Here is a 20010-nt window from a genome sequence, read left to right on the forward strand (position 1 = left end):
ACGAACAAGTGGTAGAACCTAGATCCTAGATCAAATAGAATTAAGCAGAACATCTGACATACAAGTGAGAGTGTGTTTCTATCATTCTCTGCAGTTTCTGAATGGGTTGGGGGTAAATGAGGATGGAGCTGTCAAATTTTAGGTGAAGTAGAGATGGGGAAGAAGGTTTGTCCAAACACAAGTTCAGAACAGTATTGGAAGGGGTCTGACATGGGTGACATAGGAATGGGAGAGGAGAAATTGGCCCCACCCATTTGTATTCCCTTTTAACCATGGTACTTAACCTAATCTTAATAAAATAATATAGAAATTTCTTAAATTTTAAAACTATTTCTAGAGTACCATTTGCCTATCTGAAATTTCATGTGTATGTAAACAAGCATCTATGTATATTTGGGATTTTCTAAGTAAAAAAAAAATGTCCCTACAATATTTGGAGCAATTACAAATTAGTTAGGAAATAGTGTACAAAGACAAGAAGTCTGTCCTGCATTAACGTGCTATGTGCAAGAATTAAGAATTTACCAAAATTAAATGCATTTTTTATTACCTCATGGGAAAGGTTGCCAACACAGATAGTAGCGTATGCTGGATTGTTTTCAGGAGCCTCCTCATTGATCTACAAAACAAATAAAACATAAGAAACTAACCGTCAAAATCCAGATATTCCAAACCAATTCTAGTCTAGCATACTTTAAATACAGCTATACTCTTCACAATGAAATATTTAATGCACTATGCATATGATTATTGCACTTTAAATAATAAGTTTTAGCTATTAGAGGTTTCAACTAGCAGCAAGTTTTAGGTGACTAACAGAATTTCAAAATGGTAGTAAGTTTTAGTCATTTGCATAACCCCCTGTAATTGAAGCCTATCCAAACTACTATTCTCAAGACCCTACTTTTAAGGTACAAGCACTAGATTTGGATGAATTTTCATAAGTCAACTTCTATGTGTTTATCAAGTCAACCAAATCCCATGGACACTGTAAATTGGGAGATATATTAATGCTGACACTTGACAGCCAAATAGATAAAAAATAAAAATCAAATTAAGATCCACACAAAGTTGAGACCCTTTTTGCAAGTGCCTTTGGCAATAAAGATCCACCCTCCAAGAAATGCAGTACACTATTAGAAGAAACAATTGAGAATCAAGCATCTTATCAGGCCTATAAAATAAACAGCAATGATGAACAAAAATTGAACACATCATAGCATAATAACAAAGACAAGCAGCAATTTTATTGGCACGGTTTCTAGTCCAACCTTATTGGTGATAGAAGCTATTATCAAATTATCTATGAATCCATCTAATACAAAGTTGAAACCCACCTTCTAGAAAAACTCATCTCTCTCTCTCTCTCTCTCTCTCTCTCTCTCTCTCTCTCTCTAAGGCTTTGCCATTTTTGTATCTTGCATTGCACTTTGTGCTCATTGAAGTCAACAAAACGGTCGCACCAGCAAGCCCACCTGGTCTTAGTACTGTAAACAACCACATGCAAATGCACCATCACTTACATTCCCAAATCCATAGCCACAGCCACCACCATGGCATTTTCCCCTCCACTTCCATTCTTATACTCATCAAATCCATCATCTTTATTATCCTCCTTTTTGCCATAATGCTAATCATCGTTCTACTCAGAAGACTCAAATTTGCTAAAAACAATGGCGCACTTTTGCCTATTATATTACCAGTATAAAAAAAGTTAAAACTTATCTATGTTTACTAAAAATGTTGATAGAAACATTAATTTTCTATAGTTATATGCAACTGTGGAGCTAAAGAAAGGAAATGAGTATACTTATTTCAACAGTTGTGATAACTGTTGAGATAAATGTTAAAAATAAAGTGGCTCCCTTTTTTTTTATTCCTCACCATAAAAATTTTAATTGAGAAAATTTTATCCACGGGTGGATAAATGTTGATATTGCTAATTATGTTTTTTTTTCCACGTTTTGTAAACGTAGAAAATCAGGAATGCGCTTCCCTCTTTGTTATGTTGTTTGTGATTCCGAAGGGCTCTTTGTCATGTTAAACTCCAAAACTGAGTAGAAAAAGAGTTTCCGAAAGTGTTTGGCATGTGCTTATTTCTTTTTGGGTCATGCTAACGAATGCCCTTATGGCATTGGTTAACAATTCATTTTAGGAAAGTTTTTACATCACTTTTATGGGAAATGAAAAAAGTTGTTAAAAAATTAATTGCTTTTTTTTCTTTCCCTATAAAATTTTTCTTTAAATGGATTATTAAATAATGTCCTAAGAGCATTTGGTAGCATTTTTTTTTTCTTTTTGCTTTTTGTTTCAATTTTTTTTTTTGCAAATAATTTAAATTTTAGTCTTTTAGAAATAAGCTAGCTTTTATAGATTTTATCACGCATTTAACAAAAAAGTGACCAAAAGCTATATATTTTGCTAAAGACTATGCAAATAAGTTGTCCCAAACACGTGAATCAAAGTGTGCTTACAATATTTTTGTCATGCACACCAAAGCCACCAAATTAATGGTAATCTAATACAATCCATACAAATTAATAACTAGGTCCTGAACTTTGTCTATTTGGAAGTTATTTTACTCAGGGTGTGCTACCTGAAGGGAAGGAAGTGGCAGTTATAAGGTTCTCAACGAAGTCATTGCAAGGTTTAGAGGAATTCAAAAATGAGGTCATACTTATTGCAAAACTTCAGCACGAAAATCTTGTGAGGCAATTGGGATGTGGCATAGAGGGAGAGGAAAATTTACTTGTGTACAAGTTCATGCCCAACAAAAGCCTTGATATTTTTATTTTTGGTTTGTTTCTTCCTACATTCTATTTTATAAGTCTAATAGTATTTTGGATTTCTCGTAGATTTCTACAATTCACATTTACACTATTTCATAACTTAATGTTAATATTGAATTTTAGATTCAAAAAGGTACTCGCAACTTGATTGGAAGATTTACTATAACATAATTAGTGGGATTGCTAGAGGACTTCTATATCTTCATGAGGACCCTAGGCTTAAAATCAATCACAGAAACTTGAAGTCTAGCAATGTGTTGTTGGACCATAACATGGTTGCCAAAATATCGGATTTTGGAATGACGAGGATCTTTTCTGAAAACCAAAACATAGCTAACACCAACAGAGTTGTAGGAACATAGTAAGCCATTTCTTCTTTTATTTCTCTTCTTCTTGGTTTTTTAAATAATAATAACTATTATTATTATTATTATTATTATTATTATTATTATTATTATTATTATTATTATTATTATAATGTTTGTATCCAAAAAGTGGGTACATGGCTCCAGAATATGCAATGGAAGAGCTATTTTTTGTTAAGTCCGATGTCTTCAGCTTTGGTGTAATCTTGCTTGAGATTATTAGCAAAAAAAAGAGTAGTGGCTTCTACCTCACTAAACATTCGCAGATACTCCTTGCATATGTATGTTAACTTTTGTTTGCTTGAATTAGAACTAGACAAAAATGGAAATGGGATAGCATATATGAAATATAACTCCATTTGCAATCTAAATTCATAGGCATGGAAATTGTGGAATGAAGATAAAGTGTTACAGCTTGTGGACAACTTCTTGATGGAATCAGGTTCGACATCAGAAATTGTAAAGTGCATACATATCGGACTTTTGTGTGTTGAGGAAAATCCACAAGACAGACCCACCATGTCGACTGTGGTAGTTATGCTGGGAAGTGAATCAATAGTTCTTCCTGAACTAAAACACCCTGCATTTTTTGTGGCTAAATTCATGTCGATGGATGAAATCTCTGTAAATGAGCTAAGTATTTCTACTATTGTACCAAAATGAACGCTTACAACTGTACAAGATTGCCATTAGGTTTTGCATGATGGTGAACTTAATGTTGTACCCTTAATTTCTATAAAATAGGATAGGATACGTATTGGAATTTGGGAAGGAAGGTCCAGCTAATTGAGTAAATGATTGTACTGTATAAACTACAAAGTTATTAAATAATAATGTATTTTGTATAAAAATGTTTTTCAATTTTCAAATTGAAAAAGGAAATTTCAATTGTAATTAATAAAAAAGTGATTTTTTGTGTTGAATATTCTTTTGTAGCTTAAAAGGAAAAATGACATCTACTATTATTACTTCGATGTCGATTTCTTTGTGGGCTGGGCTTCTCAATAGCGCATTTGATATGTAGGCCGTTGATGAACTGAGGGACATTTGTACAAAATAAAGAAGAGATTTGGACATTTTGAGCCACTATTATTTTCTACTCATATCTCATAGGTGGGCCTGCAGAATGAATTTGGCAGTCCAGAATTTGGATTCAATCCATTACTCACTGCCGTTACCCCCCAGAAGAAGAGCAAATAGATCTCATAGGCTTATCCATGTTGAATTGAAGCTTATAATTTGAGACTCGTTAGCTAGCGAAACTTTTAGGGTTCCAATCCAAACCTACCAGGTATATAAGGGAAACCTTAAAGCACGTTTTTCAAGTCTTGGAGGACTACTCTTGTGAGATATGTGAGGTTATTGTATCTTCTAACTCTTTCAAGCACCTACCAGAGATCATATGCATATTATTAGTACCGGTGGAGTAAAAGTTGTAGCAAGCTTTAGCTATCAAGTGTACTAAAGGTCATGATGTGAATTGGAGGTTCATGTTGGAGCTAGTCCACATCACAGAAGTCTGAGGGGTTCAAAGCTCAGTTTTGTAACCGTAGTTAGATTTACTACAAATTGGTATTCTTGACTGTAAATCTCAATTTAATATAGTGGATTGTTTTCTTGGGATCGTTCCCCCCAGGTTTTTACCTTGAAACTAGTTTGTTTCACTAATTTTTCTAGGTCATCACATCTTGTGTTATTCTAATTTTCCTTGTATATGTTTTCTTGTGATGAATGTTTAACCTAAATTTGAATAATTAACCTAAGTAAGAACTTGACTAACAAATTAGGTTAAACACTGTGTTTTCCAGAGATCTAAAACTTACAGTAACCCTTAACAACTCGTGTGAGGGCATATATTGTCTAAAGATAACATTCAATTGTGCCTCAAAGCCAATCAAAATTTTTGTTTTCCTACTGGATCATTTTGTTATTCCGTTATATTACACATCTAAATTCCCAATGGCAAGTAGATATAGAAACTTAATGAGTAAAATGAAAAAGACACATCTGTTCAGAGTTTTTCAATTTATATGTGACATAAATTTATATACTCAGGTGACATAATAAGAAGTGGTCAACAAAAGTCAAACGTTTCGCTTTTTTCCTATGTGAAACGATGAGTAGATACTAAAACTTAACGGGTAAAATGAAAAAGGCACAAATGTTCAGTGTTTTTAAATGTATACACGGTATAAATTTATATAGTCATATGGTGCAGTAAGATGCGGTAAGAAATTGTTAACAAAAAGTCAAATGTTTTACTTTTATATATATATATATATATATATATATATATATAAAGGTTAGTGTGTTCAAAGATACACCCTAACCATTACGCAGCACTGCCACTGATGATACTTTTTTGGAGGGCCATGATTCCATTGTGTTTGGTGTTTTTTGCAACTAAAAGTCTATTTAAGAGCCAAGAGCATTGTAGCTTAATTGGCACCTCCTCTTCCACTTGTGCTTGAGGATCTAGGTAGGGCAAGGAGTGGGTAAAGACTTCAAGTTGTGGAGTTACCAACAAATTATAACTATCTAAAAAAAAAAAGTCTATTTAAGAAAACAAAAATTTCCTAATAAGTAAAAATTAAGGACAAATAGAGAAATAAAAGGCTAAGAGCCTTTTAAAAAATATTGGTATTTTTAATTCTAAGTTAGTTCCTTACTCATCTATATGCATGTGTCATGTGTGTGCTTCCTTCATTTTATCATTGTATTTTTTTTCCCCCTAAAACACTTGATGGGGTGATAGCAGATTCAAAGCAAATATATGTTTTATTCATAATCATTTTTTTTTTCTAAATCTTTCCAAATGGTTGATGGGCAATCTTAGACTTTGTATGTTGAAAGAGAAATTATTGCAAAATTTAGAACATAAATAATTTTTGACACTTAAAATAATGTCTAGGTCTATTTTGATAGAAAATTTATTTGAAATAAATTGAGCAGCAATTATTTTGTTTTAAACCAAATTGCAAATTGTATCCTCTAGGTTTGAACCATGCTGATTTTGTTCCTTAAAATTTAAAATTTTGGATTTTGGACCTTGAGATCATATAGGATTTTGATTTGAGTCCTTCCATGCATACCCATTACTGAGGTAACTCAAAATCAAATTTGACCCAACCACTAAGCTAATTATCATGGTTTTGAATACCATTACGTTTTCGCTAAAACGGGCGAAAAATCTCGTATCGGTATGCAAACCAAAACAATGACCACTTTATTACACCTCAGGTAAAATTCCTGTCCATTCGAAATGTTTCGGTCAGTTTTGGCCAATACTAGCCAAAATTAAAGATTCTACCACTACCTTCATCTCTGTCTAAAACATAGAAGAAAAAACTAGTTCTTTACGCCTTTTAAGCTATAAAAAAAAAAAAGAAATAGAGGTTGTGTGAGAGGAAAAAAAGAAAAAAGGAGAAAAAGAAGAAGAAAGGAAGAACAAGATGAGTAGAGTGCAAATTCAGTAAGAGCATTTGCACCAATTCCTATTTTTGTATAAGAACCAATTGTTTCTATTATACATAATCACTTTTCAAAAACATCAATATCATATTATCTATTTTATACTACATTTTATTATAATATCATTTTTTATCAATTTTTTTTTACTCTCCCAAATCATCGCTCTCTCTATGACTAAAGAAAATATTTTAAAATATATATTTGTGTATGAACAGTAACCATATATATTTACATAGCTATTGTATATAGAATCTTATTTTGCACAATTTTGCATAAGTTGATGTAAGTATTTTTTGAGATTAGTAGAACAAATTGTAGGGCTTATGCTATTTTAGATTTACTAATATGAATACTCTAAGACACAAGGAAGAATAATGAAGGTTTAGCTGATTAGGTGAAAAATTTGTGAGATTACATAAGCAAATAAATTGGGTAGGTGAGAAAGAAAGTCAGTAGGGTTAGAAAATGTGAAAAGTGAACTTTACGAGAAGATTCCTTGTACCACCGCACACTCTTAGCACAATGGTCAATCTATAAGTTCAAGTGCTTGTAGGATGTGGGGGCAAGGGTACGTGGAGCTTTAAGTCTCTAGGTGGGAGCTTCACAAATATATACACTTAGATTAGGTTAGAGTAGAATTTCTATTCTGTATCTAAAAAAAAAAGTTATTTGTTTCAATTACTCAACATGTTGGTTTTATTTACAAATATGCCATAAATGATTTTAAAAAAAAATAATAATATGCCCACATTCTTTTTTTTATATTTATTTATGAAGAATTATGCTCATTTTATTTAAGATTGAAAAAAATATTTTTTTTAATGAAATTCATTGTTTTATATAATAGGGTCTGCGAAATATTCCTTTCCAACTAAAATAGAGTCCGAAATGATATTCAAAACTTATCCGGCTTAAGAAAGGCCCTCAAAGTGTAAGAAAGCCCCAAGTATAGATTAATAAAAAAAATTTAAAATAAAGATAAACATCCCAAATATTAGTCAATACATTTTGTCAAAAAGAAATCTCAGGATATCTAATCTAATCTCATGCGCGTGGTTAAAGACCTTTCTATTTTTTAGATAAAGATTAATAATTTAAGGAGGTGTTGACACGTAAGCAAAAAAAAAAATGTCGTAAGGTGCACCGTTTTGGAGAATTTTATAAAGAGAAATGCTACGTCCACAATATTTTTACAATATTTTTACAACAAATCATAGGTGGTTAGTTGTTATTGATTCAAATTTGAACCTAACACTAAGAATACTTTTTTGCCCCAACAATAACACTTAAAATTTGTAAAAATGTTGTGGACATATCATTTTTCTTTCGTAAACCCAACCCGCTTTTAAAAAATTAAAAATAAAAAAACATAAAAACCTAAACGCTACAGAAAGAAAAGGAGAACCGAGAAAGAACGATAGAGAAAGAACTTCGGTCTGTCAATTGATGGTGGAGAGTGAAAAACCTGAGAATAAAGTCAGGCTTTGCAACCATCACACCACCGTACCCTCCACCAGTATAGTGTCTGTTTTTTTGTACCGAAGTTCAACGTACTCCCTTCCTTTTCAAAAACTGTTTTTGTAGTCTGAAAGATTGAAACTCCTCACCATTGCTTTTCCTATTCGAATTAGAATCTTCTATATTTCTCTGTTTTTTAATTCAAAAACGGCAGTTCCCCTTACTTAATTTTCTAGGGTTCTTCTTGTCCCCCTCTCTTTTTTTTTTTTTTTTAAAAAAACGATGGGTTGATTCTCTTTCTGGGTATGAAATTTTACTTTCAAAACCGCAGGCACACACAGGAATTGGGATTGAGGAAGAGAAATCTAAGTGCCATTAACTCCGTCGATCAACCCATTTTACCTCCCATCATCAGATCATCAAAACTGCCACCAGTTTTTTTTTCCCCTTTCTTATATCTGGGTATTTAATATGACTTAGTTTTTGGGTATTTTGGTTGGATAGGTATAGATTTAGATATTTGCTTTGATGTTTTGGGATTTTTTGTTACGATCTGTAGATTTCAGATTTTGATGATGTTTGTTTGGTTCTTTTCTTCTTGCTCTAACTCACTTTTTCTCTCTTGCTTTCCATCTCTGTTTTTTTCCCATTGTGATTATATATGCTTTTTTATTGGTTATTTTTCTTTGAAGAGTATAACTCAAGGGATTATTCAGTTTGCGTAATTAGAAACAATGAGGTTTTTGATTGGTTATTGAGAAAATGGAGGATTAAGTGAGGGAATGAGGAGGGAAATTGGAATTTGTTTTTGGTTCAATTGGGGACTGATTGAATGAGCAAAGCTTGAGTTTTTGGTTTTGTTAGAAACTAAACAGTAAAAATTGTGTGAAAGGTTATTAATTTGACATGCTCTGTTTTTTTTTTTTAATCTCTTTTTTCTGTTTTTAATTGTTGTGTTTGGTTTTTGAGGCAGAACTTCAAAGCATAAAACCCCTAGAACCATCTGTAAACCAAAATCTACAAATTTTATTTATTTCTGTCATTTTACTTTCTACTTCTAATTTGTTTTGTGTTTTCTTCATTTCAGATATACCTTTCTTTTTTGGTTTTCAAGAAACAGAAGTCTCTTCTCATGAAGCTCACAGCAAGTTGTCGTCCTAGCACAGATTCTAATACATACATCTCTTTTCTTTTTAAAATTTTCTTTTTGGACTTTGTTTGCTTAAGTAATCCATTTATTGTCTCTTAACACATTAATATAATATTAATATGATCTTGAATATTGTCCCAGCAACGTTGATCGAATATGGGCTCAAATTGCAAATTTGGAATTACTAAGTTGTAAGTGTAAAACCACATAAGTGATTCATTTTAACATATACACCTGTTTAGGACGTTTTGTTGTTACATTTGAATTTTTCAGTGATTCATTGAGTGTTGTTTCTTTTACATGTGATGTTTTGTTGGCCCAACTTTAGCCCAAAACAACAACTCCTTCAAGAATGTCACTCTTTTCCTCTCTCTCCGAAAAAATCGAATCATATATTTGTGAATCATTTTAATATTTATTTAGTTTTACTAATTTGTTTATTTTCAAATTACTTTTAGTTTGAGCATTGTTGGTTTCAAAAGTCAATTTGGATTATAAGACTCTAAACTGCACCTAAGAATTTGTTAAATTGTTTGTTCGCTTTTCAGATTTCAATTTGCCTCCAATAAGGTCCCTTTCTTTCTTTCGGCATGTTTTCTTTTTTATTGTTGTGTTTGGCCGCAGAGAACAGCTCAGATATTTTCGGTAGTATAATTTGAGTTTTTTATTTTATTTGTAGGTGGTATTGACAACTTTCATTGTGATTTAATGGTTGGGTTCACACGAAAGCTTCTTCGAGAGCAACTTGGCCATTGTTGGTGGCAATGTACGGTTAGTGAGGACGGTTGTGACTTGTGAGGTGATTGGAGCAGCGGTATTCCATATTACCTTTCTGTCAATCTCAATTTCTTGTTTGAGGTAATAAAAGGTTTCCACCTTCTGTTGGGTGTGAAAGGAGTGTGGGTTGTTTTTTATTTTTTTTTTAATTTTTTGGTTTTGATGGGTTTTCCCAACTCTTTCATGTTAAGTTTATTGCATTGATATTAGCAATGGTCATGAATTTTTTTGGGGGAAGGATTTGTGTATAACATGACTGATAAAATTCCTCAATGGAGTGGTACTGGAATATGTAAAATATATATATATATATATATATATATATATATATATATATATATATATATATATATATATATTAAAAAGGAGTTGTAGCTGTAGTTTCCTTTATTTAAATTTTTTTTTGTTAGCCCACCAAGGAGGTTAAATTTAATCTCAAACCATTGATATTGAACCACTTTTATATTGTTATTTTGTTGTGAAAGTTTAATATGTAGAACAAGATGCTTTTTTTTTCTTTTTCTTTTTTTTTTGAAGTTATCCCATTTAGTTATAAAATTTACTAAAATTTGAAACTATCTATATTTGGTATGGCTTTTGGAGCCTAGATATGTCTTCTCCAGCGATCACTTCAGCCCTGAGATGTTTGCCAAAGCTTTGTAGGAGTTTCTTTATGTTGTCTTGCTCTGAGTCTCTCACCCTCAGTTTGTCTTCTTCTCCCTTCAATTATAACCTTCTTAGATGCCTATTTATTTATTTATTTTAAAAACATATTGGTAAGCTATCTCAGTAAGTGCAAAAACAATTACAGATTACATAGTCTCCTGTCATATAATTTGCAAAGACTATGATTGCAGACTACAATATGAGAAAGCATAGTTTGTAACTTGTAGTTACTTTTTGAAGTATTTTTCTTTAATGTTTGGTTTTTCTTTATGCCTTTTAAGTTTTGGATTTTCAAAAAATAAATTAGTCTTGAAGGTGTTAGCAGTTAGCACTATTTGAAGAGTGAATTGCACTGGATATAGGATCAACAAAGTTAACCAGTTTGTGCTAAAAATTTAGAATTGGGTATTGTTGAGAGTGATTTATCTAATGAGGAGAAAAAAAATAATCTATTCAAGTAGTAATTCTACACTTACAAATGCATTTAAGAAATGAGAACCGTGAGAACAAAAAAGAAAGCTTGATACTTTACAACTACTAAGTTGGTCTAGAATATCAAATTTTAAGGCCTACTATTATTGGCATCATAAGGCACGAAACAACTTGCTATATTCTATTTTCATTGAATACTTGGTATTATTTTGTTACGAGAGATCGTAGTTAAATAGTATTAATGTTATAGGTTATAGCAATCTAACACTGATCATCTTGAATGCCATTTGATATTCTATTATGAATTAAATTGCCATAAAAGGTTAGGATAAATCTATTAGCCAAAAAAAGAAAAAAGAAAAAGATAGATCATCTATCTTAGCATTTATCTAGAGATTGTGTTTGTGTAATGTGTAATGAGCATTGGCTTTACAGTGTGTTTGTTGAGTTTGCATCATCTTTACATGTTTGATAAATATGTTTGGTCCTGCATTTTATTATTGTCATTTTTTTTTTCCCTCCCAAATGAAAAGCTTTGGAGTGCTATTTGTTGAGTCCAAATTACTGAATTATTTGATTGGTTGCACTTGATGTCAAATGAGCTTGCTGTACTTTTTTGTAGAATATTTGTGTGGACCGCATAACAATAGATTGTATGGATTAGGGGTAGCAATTCGTGATAGTGCAAGCCAATGTATATGAGCAATGTGTGTAAAATTAGAAGTAGGGAATGACCATATTGAAGTGCAGGCTATAAGATTACAAAGTCTAGTGCTTGGTGAATTTGGGGCTTCAAGAAGTTGAAGTAGAGTGTGTAGTAAAAAATTTGATAGACGAACTAAAGTCAGTTGGTCCACTAATTTGCAGATTGCCCAGATCCTTAATGATAGTAGTGGGCTTGACTCTTCTATCAAGAATATATGTTTCTCTTATCATCTTCCTCGAAGCAACATATGAAGCAAAGAACTATATTGATGTAATATATTGGCTAGAGGAGTCCCTTCCACGTATTATGAGTCTGATAGACAGTGATGTACCCGTTACTTAATGATAATATTATTAATAAAGTATACACTATAGTTTTATTCTCACACACAAAAAAAATAAAAATAAAAATAAATAAAAATAAAAAAGGTGTCTCTATTAAGCAAATTCAAAATATTGTTATTTTTCCAACAATCTAGAAACATTTTTAGGCATGTATGATTAGAGATTCCAAACATGTAGATACCTTCATACAAATGTATTTTTAGTGTAGTAACTCCTTTGTTTGATATTCCATGTGTACTTAGATACATTTTAGTAAAGATAGTTGTTTATAAATAAATAAATAAAAACTCATTTTATCCATTTTAAAACCATAGTACCTTTAAGCAAAGTAATTATTTGAACAACTAACTATCCACCCTCTTCCATATTTTACCATCACATTAAGTATAATACATTAAGTTGATTGTTTTCTAATTCATAAAATGATCCTGCGCATTGCACGGGTTAAACGCTAGTTTTTCTAAAGAAACAAGAGAAAAATTTTGAGCTATTAATTATCTTTTAGAGTATAATTAAATCCCAAAACTTACTTAATGCATGAAAATCTCCATCTAAAAAGATGTGTAGTTTTTCTACCACTCTTTTAATGGCAGGAGTTATTACTCTATGCACGTACCACATAATATATACCAAAGACGTTTTGGTTAAGTATATAATATTGTGCCATATAAGTTTTTGAAAAAATTATACTCTATTAGCCTAAATTATATTTTCAATTACACTTTGCATCATAACTTTTAGAATGCACACTAAATTATGATCCTTGTTGCACTTTGCACCTCAACATCAAGTTTGCCGACAACTTGGATGGAAAAATATGGCACAATGTGAAAAGACCTAATTGCCCCTCTTCTTAATCCCTTAATAACAAATGAGAAATTACACTTACCCACCATAAATTATGCTTCTAAGTACACTTTGCACCCTAAACTTTAAATTTTTGTCCAAGTTAAACGCAAACTTAACGTCAAAGTGTAAAATGTAACAAGAATCATAGTTTAGGATGCAAAACGTGCATTCGAAAAGTTTAGAGTGCTAAGTGTAATATGATGTATAGTTTAGAGTGATAAAATGTAATTTCTCGAAGTTTTTGAGGTCTTTAAATGTTTACATTTCATTATTTTAATAAATATTTTAAATTAAATTTAATTCTATTCAATATTTAAGCTCTTCATTAAAATCTTGATTTCTTTAAATGTTAGCATATATACTTTTATATATAAACACGTTTATAATAAACTAGCCGATATTCCGCGTGACACGTGTTGCATTTTCAAAATATTTGTAAGAAATTTTCGTATAACCCATTGGGTTCATCAATATTATTATTGTTTGTCATAACTAATCTACAAATTTTGCTAGTAAAAATAAATTAAAACGAAACCCTAGTTCCTACCCATTTTTTCGATTCCAAAGTTGTTGTGTAGTGGTTTGTCATGAATTGTAAGAAGGGAAAGGAGATAAATATATTTTACAATGTTTAAGAAATCATGGACCTTAACTTAAAAAAAAAAAAAAAACCATACCAATCCACGGCGATGTTTAATTAAAAAAAAAAAATACCCCCATAAATCTTTCAAATCTTCATCATATATACGTAGAACATTTTATAAATGACATAGCAAACTGCCAAGTACATGCCTTAGAACTATAAATTATTATAATAATAGCTTAAGAGAGAGCATATAAACAAAATATGGTACTGCTTCATTAATAATTATAAAATTAACGCCAAAGAGAAATGGCTATATAAAGACTTTGATTTAAGCAACAAATTACATGATAGGAGGTTATGTAATCTATAATCTCTTTTCTGCTTAGTGAAATAACTTACCAATATATTATCTAAAAAAAAACCAATCAACATTCAAAGAAGGTGACAATTGAAGGGAGAAGAAGATGAACCATGAGGTTGGAAAGGTGTAGTTGACATGTTGAATCTAAAGGGTGGCATCCTTATTGGTTTGGATAATTTCATGTGTATTTAAGATAAGATAATGTGAAAGAATATGAGTAGGTATATATAAAGGATGAGAAGTGTAAGAGGATAAAACCCAAAGTGTTTGTTTAATTTGCGAGGAAAGTGAGGAAAAGACTTAAAACAAGGAACCAAAGAAAACAAAGAGTCATTATCTTTTAATTGGTATCTAGTCTTAAAATAATGAACCCAAGGAAACAAAGAGTCATCATCTTTTAATTAGTGTCTATTTAGTACAAAAATGGTCATCATGACAGAACCTCGTGCTCCCACATGGGATCTTTATTTATATATATATTGATTGATGTGTAATGATAAAATATATATTTTTCATATACAAACACAATCATAATAAATAAATACTAATAACTACCATAATTATTAATTTTTATATTCAATAAAATTACATCATGTTACTTTCCTTTCATTGAACGAGTTATAGATTAGTATTTTAAATTTTGGATTCAAGTGATTTTTGAATGTTGGAACTATGTATTTAATGGAAAAATTTCTCATGCACCAAGTGCATAAGACTACTCTTTTATTGACAAGTGGGCCCCACATGTGTGGAGCCCACTTGTCAATGAGAGAGTGATCCAATACATGTGAGGCTCATTTGCCAATGAAAAAATGGTCTTACGTGTCTAGCACATGAGATATTAATTCGTATTTGGCACGAAGGCCATGGCCCCCACAAATATTTTACAAAAAAGGTTTTTATTTTTTATTTTTGAGTAAATACAAAAGAGTTCATCCTCGATAAAATCTAGAAAGAAATTTGACCCTATCTTTTTTTCTTGTATGAGATGACGCAGCCCCCCGCCCCTGTCTGTGTCCCTTTCAAGTCCCAAAATGCTTTCCCAAGCACGCTAGCCACTAGCCAATCAACACTTCCTTTTATATTTTTTTATGTGTTTTACTAGTATCCTTTCAAAGGTTTCATTCAACTTTACATGTGTTTTACTTTACTTTCCAACCATGAACCACTCAATTTACTCGTGTCTCGGTAGGTAAGAGGTATCTTGCGAGATCATTGTATCATATGGGACCTATATTTCAGTGAAGCAATAGTTTCATGAGATCGACATATGTAAAATTTTTTCTCATCTTGGTGCAATTTCTCTCACATTCTAATTCTTCATTGACTTCCATTCCTTTATTGATCTCATGATCACATTTTTATTCAACTACTTTCTTTTTCCTAACAAAAATAGCTCTAAAATCTTTAGTGGTACAAATTCTTTTTCTCTTTTTTCTTTTATATTTCAATTCAATTTCTATCTATTTATCTTGTGGTTTATATATTTCTCTCTTTTTTTTTTCTTTTTTTTTTCCAGGTTCCACCCCTGACAACGCTAATGCCATATTTCATGGTAGTCCTTGTTCAGATCTCAGGTTCCCCTCTCCACTACTTACCTATCAAAATAAATAAATAAAAATCAATTTTATTATTACTGAATCACAAATCGTGGAAAAAGAAGTCTCCTTTTGACTGATTTTAATTTTTCAATTCCATATCATTTTTGAAAAGTTCAACGGTAGTTGGCTCGGCTTTCTTCGTTGGATCTCAGTATTATTGACACCTGAGACACCACAGAGCCAGAGAATCCTTAGTCTGAGCGCAGTACGAGCACAAAACTGTCCATATATATATGGAATTCCCTTCTTTCAGAGTCTCCATGCACCTTGTGCTCCTTTCCATACTCGCCTCTCTAAGCCTGCCGAGTGAAGCAGCCGAATACCGCTTCCATTTCTGTTCAAACCAAACCACCTTCTCCCCTAATAGCAATAGCACCTACCAGTCTAACCTGAACAACCTCCTCTCTTCCCTTAACGCAAATTCCACTAGCAAAACCGGTTTCTACAACACCACCGTGGGACAAACTCAAACACCAGAGAACACAGTTTACGGCCTCTTCCTCTGCCGCGGTGACCTAGCCACCAGTGAGTGCCAAGACTGCGTCTCAACATCGACCAAAGAGATTGTTCAGCTGTACTGTCCAGAAGAAAAAGAGGCCGTGATATGGTATGATGAATGCATGTTACGCTACTCAAATCGATCATTCTTCTCCATTATGGAAGACGAGCCGAGTAAGATTCTGTGGAACTTGTTGGACATAACAGAGCCGAATCGATTCATTGAGCTAGCTGTAAAAACATTGAGTGACCTGGTGCCGTTGGCGGCAGCAAATGCTTCGTCCGGTGCTAAAAGATTTGGTACCAAAGAAACCAAATTTACTGACTCGCAAACGCTATACAACCTTGTACAGTGCCTCCCTGACCTATCCAGCTTTGATTGCAATAGGTGTCTTCGGGAAGCCATAGCAAACTTGTCCACAGCTTTTGGTGGAAAGAGAGGGGGTCGAGTACTGAATCCTAGTTGTAACGTTAGGTATGAAGTTTTCGCGTTTTACCATGTACAAGCTGTTCCCGCACCAGGGCCTGGACCAAAAGGTACATATCCAATATCAAGATGATCCATTTTACAATTCAAATTAAATATTATTGATTCAAGTTTCACCCTCGATCTTCTGTATTGATGAAGCTTAATTACTTTACTTCACTAACATGTTATTGTTCTTGCAGGTAAAGCCAAAATCTCAACGGTAATAGCTATCGTTATTGGTGTTACAATTGCTGCCTCTGTGGTGCTAGTCACTCTGCTTTATTGTTTCCGAAGGAGGAAAACAAGAAGAAAGAAATCTGATGCTATAAACGAATTGAATTCTGAGAAATCTGACAGCATCCTAAATTATCATGGTATGCAAGTGGTTTTATGTTCACATCCTATGTCACACACTACTCATTCATTTCATTAAGAATGTGTAAGTGGTATCTTAAAACACATTCATTTCATCAAGAATGCGTTTTAAACCGCACGTAAAAAACAATTTAAATTCCTGGATGATTGGTACACTGGCAGCTCCAAGTAAGAGTCAGGGTGGTCACAGGACCACCCTGGCCTGGAAAAAAAAAATTTATTATATATAAAATTTAATAATTTAATAATTTTTTTACCTTAAAAAAATATGTTATCACCCTAAATTTTTTTTAGGTTCAATATAATTAAACTTTGGATAAAGTTTAGCAATAAACTTGCTTGTAGATTAAGACTACAACTCTACTCAATATTTTTTTAATTAGATATGAATTTTAACAATTCTACAATTAGATTACATTTTTTTTATATACTTCATGCTTGCAAAATTTCAAGAAGATTAAAGATAAATAGCTTATGTCATCAATTAAATGTTTAATTTTCGAGTTTTGTAGCTAGTCTAAAATTATAGGGAAAAAATAAATTTATGGATCAAATAGTAAATAATAACCAATTGACATGAAACTCGACATGTGTTTTAAGAATACAAAAAACATACAATTCAATACAATTAGATTTTCAAAATATATAGTCATGTTAATTTGTTTAGTGAAAGTTGCAATCTTAGGTTATTTTATGTCAAACTTTGGTTATTTTGAGCCTTTACAAACCAAAAGAAAAATCCAAAAAAAAAATTATTAAACTAAAATTTTGAAAGAGATATAGCATGCATTGATAATGAAATATAACTATCTTTTTTATTAAATATTGTATAATTTAAGTTTTTTAATGACCATCTTAGAAAAAATTCCTGTAACCTCCACTGGGTTGGTAATTTGTCAAAAATGATAGAGATTATATTGATTATGTACAAAATCTAACCTCAACATATCTGAAATCGGTGCCCTTTGTAGTGTAATCTCTTACATCTATTTGTTTTTGGATATTTAGCTACAAGTGAAATAACGACTGTAGAATCCTTGCAATTTGATTTTGGGACAATTGAAGCCGCCACAAACAAATTCTCAGATGACAACAAGATTGGCGAAGGTGGATTTGGTAAAGTTTACAAGGTACATAGAATTAATATAATCTTTATCATTTCTGACATAAAGAATAAATATAAGGTGGAAAATTGACCTCTCGAATAGAAATACCACACATAGAGAACCGTTGAAAACACTAAAAAAGAAAGATTACAATAGAGGCTACGGCAAACAAGTTGTACCCAAAGTCACATGAATCTAGTGAGATAATGTAATTTTTGTCATGTACGCAAAAGTCTTCAAATGGTAATCTAATACAATCCACACTAGTTGACAATTTGGTCCTGAATTTGTTTGTTTGGACGTTATTTCATTCAGGGTGTGCTACATGAAGGGAAGGAAGTAGCAGTTAAAAGGTTCTCAATGAAGTCATTACAAGGTTTAGAGGAATTCAAAAATGAGGTCGTACTTATTGCAAAACTTCAGCACAAAAATCTTGTGAGGCTATTGGGATGTGGCATTGAGGGAGAGGAAAAGCTGCTTGTATACGAGTTCATGCCCAACAAAAGCCTTGATAATTTTATTTTTGGTTTGTTTTTTCCCACATTCTGTTTTATAAGTCTAATAGTAATCTGGATTTCTTGTAGACTTCTACAATTCACATTTATTCATGATGTCATAACTTAACATTAATATTGAAATTCAGATTCAAAAAGGCACTCACAACTTGATTGGAAGACTTACTATAACATTATTTGTGGGATTGCTAGAGGACTTCTATATCTACATGAGGACTCCAGGCTTAAAATCATTCACAGGGATTTGAAGCCTAGCAATGTGTTGTTGGACCATGACATGGTTGCAAAAATATCAGATTTTGGAATGGCGAGGATCTTTTCTGAAGACCAAAATATAGTTAACACCAAAAGAGTTGTAGGAACATAGTAAGTCACTCTTCTTTTGTTTCTCTTCTTCTTGATTTTTTTTAATAATAAAATAAATAATAATCATGATGTTGGTATCCGAAAAGTGGATACATGGCTCCAGAATATGCAATGGAAGGAGCATTCTCTGTGAAGTCTGATGTGTTTAGCTTTGGTGTAATCTTGCTTGAGATTATTAGTGGGAAACGGAGTAGTGGCTTCTACCTTACAGAACATTCTCAGACACTCCTTGCATATGTACGTTAACTTTTTTCTTCTTGAATTAGAATTAGAAAAATGGAAATGGGATAGCATATATGAAGTATAACTCCATTTGCAATCTAAATTGATAGGCATGGAGACTGTGGTGTGAAGATAAAGTATTAGAGTTTGTGGACAACTTCATGATGGAATCATGTTCGACATCAGAAATTGTAAAGTGCATACATATTGGACTTTTGTGTGTTGAGGAAAGCCCACAAGATAGACCCACAATGTCAACTGTAGTAGTTATGCTGGGAAGTGAATCAATAGCCCTTCCTGAACCAAAACACCCTGCATTTTCGGTGGCTAAATTCATGTCGATGGATGAAATCTCTGTAAATGATCTCAGTTTTTCTACTATTGTGCCACAATGAACGCGTACAACTGTACAAGATTGCCATTGGGTCCTGCATGATGGAGAAGTTAATATTGTAACCTAAATTTCTATAAAATAAGAATAGGATAAGAACTGGGAAGGCTAGGCCTTACAAAGTTACTAAATAATACTGCATGTTGTATAAAAATGATTTTCAATTTTCATTTAGAAAAAGGAAAATTCGATTGTATTTTAAAAAAATAAATCTTTTTTGGCGTGAATTTTCTTTTGTAGCTAAATGCAACATGACATTTATTATAATAATAATTATTTTCTCAAACCTTGTAATCCTAATCCCACCACCCCGACCATAAGAAACAATCTTCGGTGCCAATTATAGTTGAGAAACTCTATACTTATTACCAATGTGTGGGCTTGGACATTTTGGCCCAGTATATCTTCTTGTCATTACTCATGGAAGGGCCTGCAGGATGACTTGGACAGTCCAGAATTTGGATTCAATCAAAAATACTCAAGTGTAGTTACCCACAAGAAGAAATAGATCTA

General features: G+C 32.1%; 1 protein-coding gene and 1 pseudogene across 5 annotated transcripts; both read left to right on the top strand.

Annotated features, from left to right (window-relative positions):
- LOC142635708 (cysteine-rich receptor-like protein kinase 10) overlaps positions 1–3817 on the top strand; it is a 36641-nt pseudogene extending 32824 nt beyond the window's left edge.
- A 4195-nt stretch (positions 3818–8012) lies between these two features.
- LOC142636052 (cysteine-rich receptor-like protein kinase 25) lies at positions 8013–19716 on the top strand. Of its 5 annotated transcripts, XM_075810122.1 has the most exons (9): positions 8013–9803; positions 9913–10091; positions 15474–16590; positions 16723–16896; positions 17906–18027; positions 18319–18529; positions 18647–18884; positions 18971–19121; positions 19217–19716. In XM_075810122.1, exons 3-9 carry the CDS (start codon positions 15789–15791, stop codon positions 19499–19501), a joined length of 1983 nt encoding a protein of 660 aa, XP_075666237.1. In that variant the 5' UTR covers positions 8013–9803; positions 9913–10091; positions 15474–15788; the 3' UTR covers positions 19502–19716. The 5 variants fall into 5 exon arrangements, with proteins under 5 accessions (XP_075666237.1, XP_075666233.1, XP_075666235.1 ...); XM_075810118.1 differs by lacking the exons at positions 17906–18027; positions 18319–18529 and having other exon boundaries at positions 15474–15531; positions 15668–16590; XM_075810120.1 differs by lacking the exons at positions 17906–18027; positions 18319–18529 and having other exon boundaries at positions 8013–9424; positions 9782–9803.
- Positions 19717–20010: the final 294 nt, after the last annotated feature.

This window comes from Castanea sativa, chromosome 5 (genome assembly GCF_040712315.1).
Source record: "Castanea sativa cultivar Marrone di Chiusa Pesio chromosome 5, ASM4071231v1".
Taxonomy (NCBI): domain Eukaryota; kingdom Viridiplantae; phylum Streptophyta; class Magnoliopsida; order Fagales; family Fagaceae; genus Castanea; species Castanea sativa.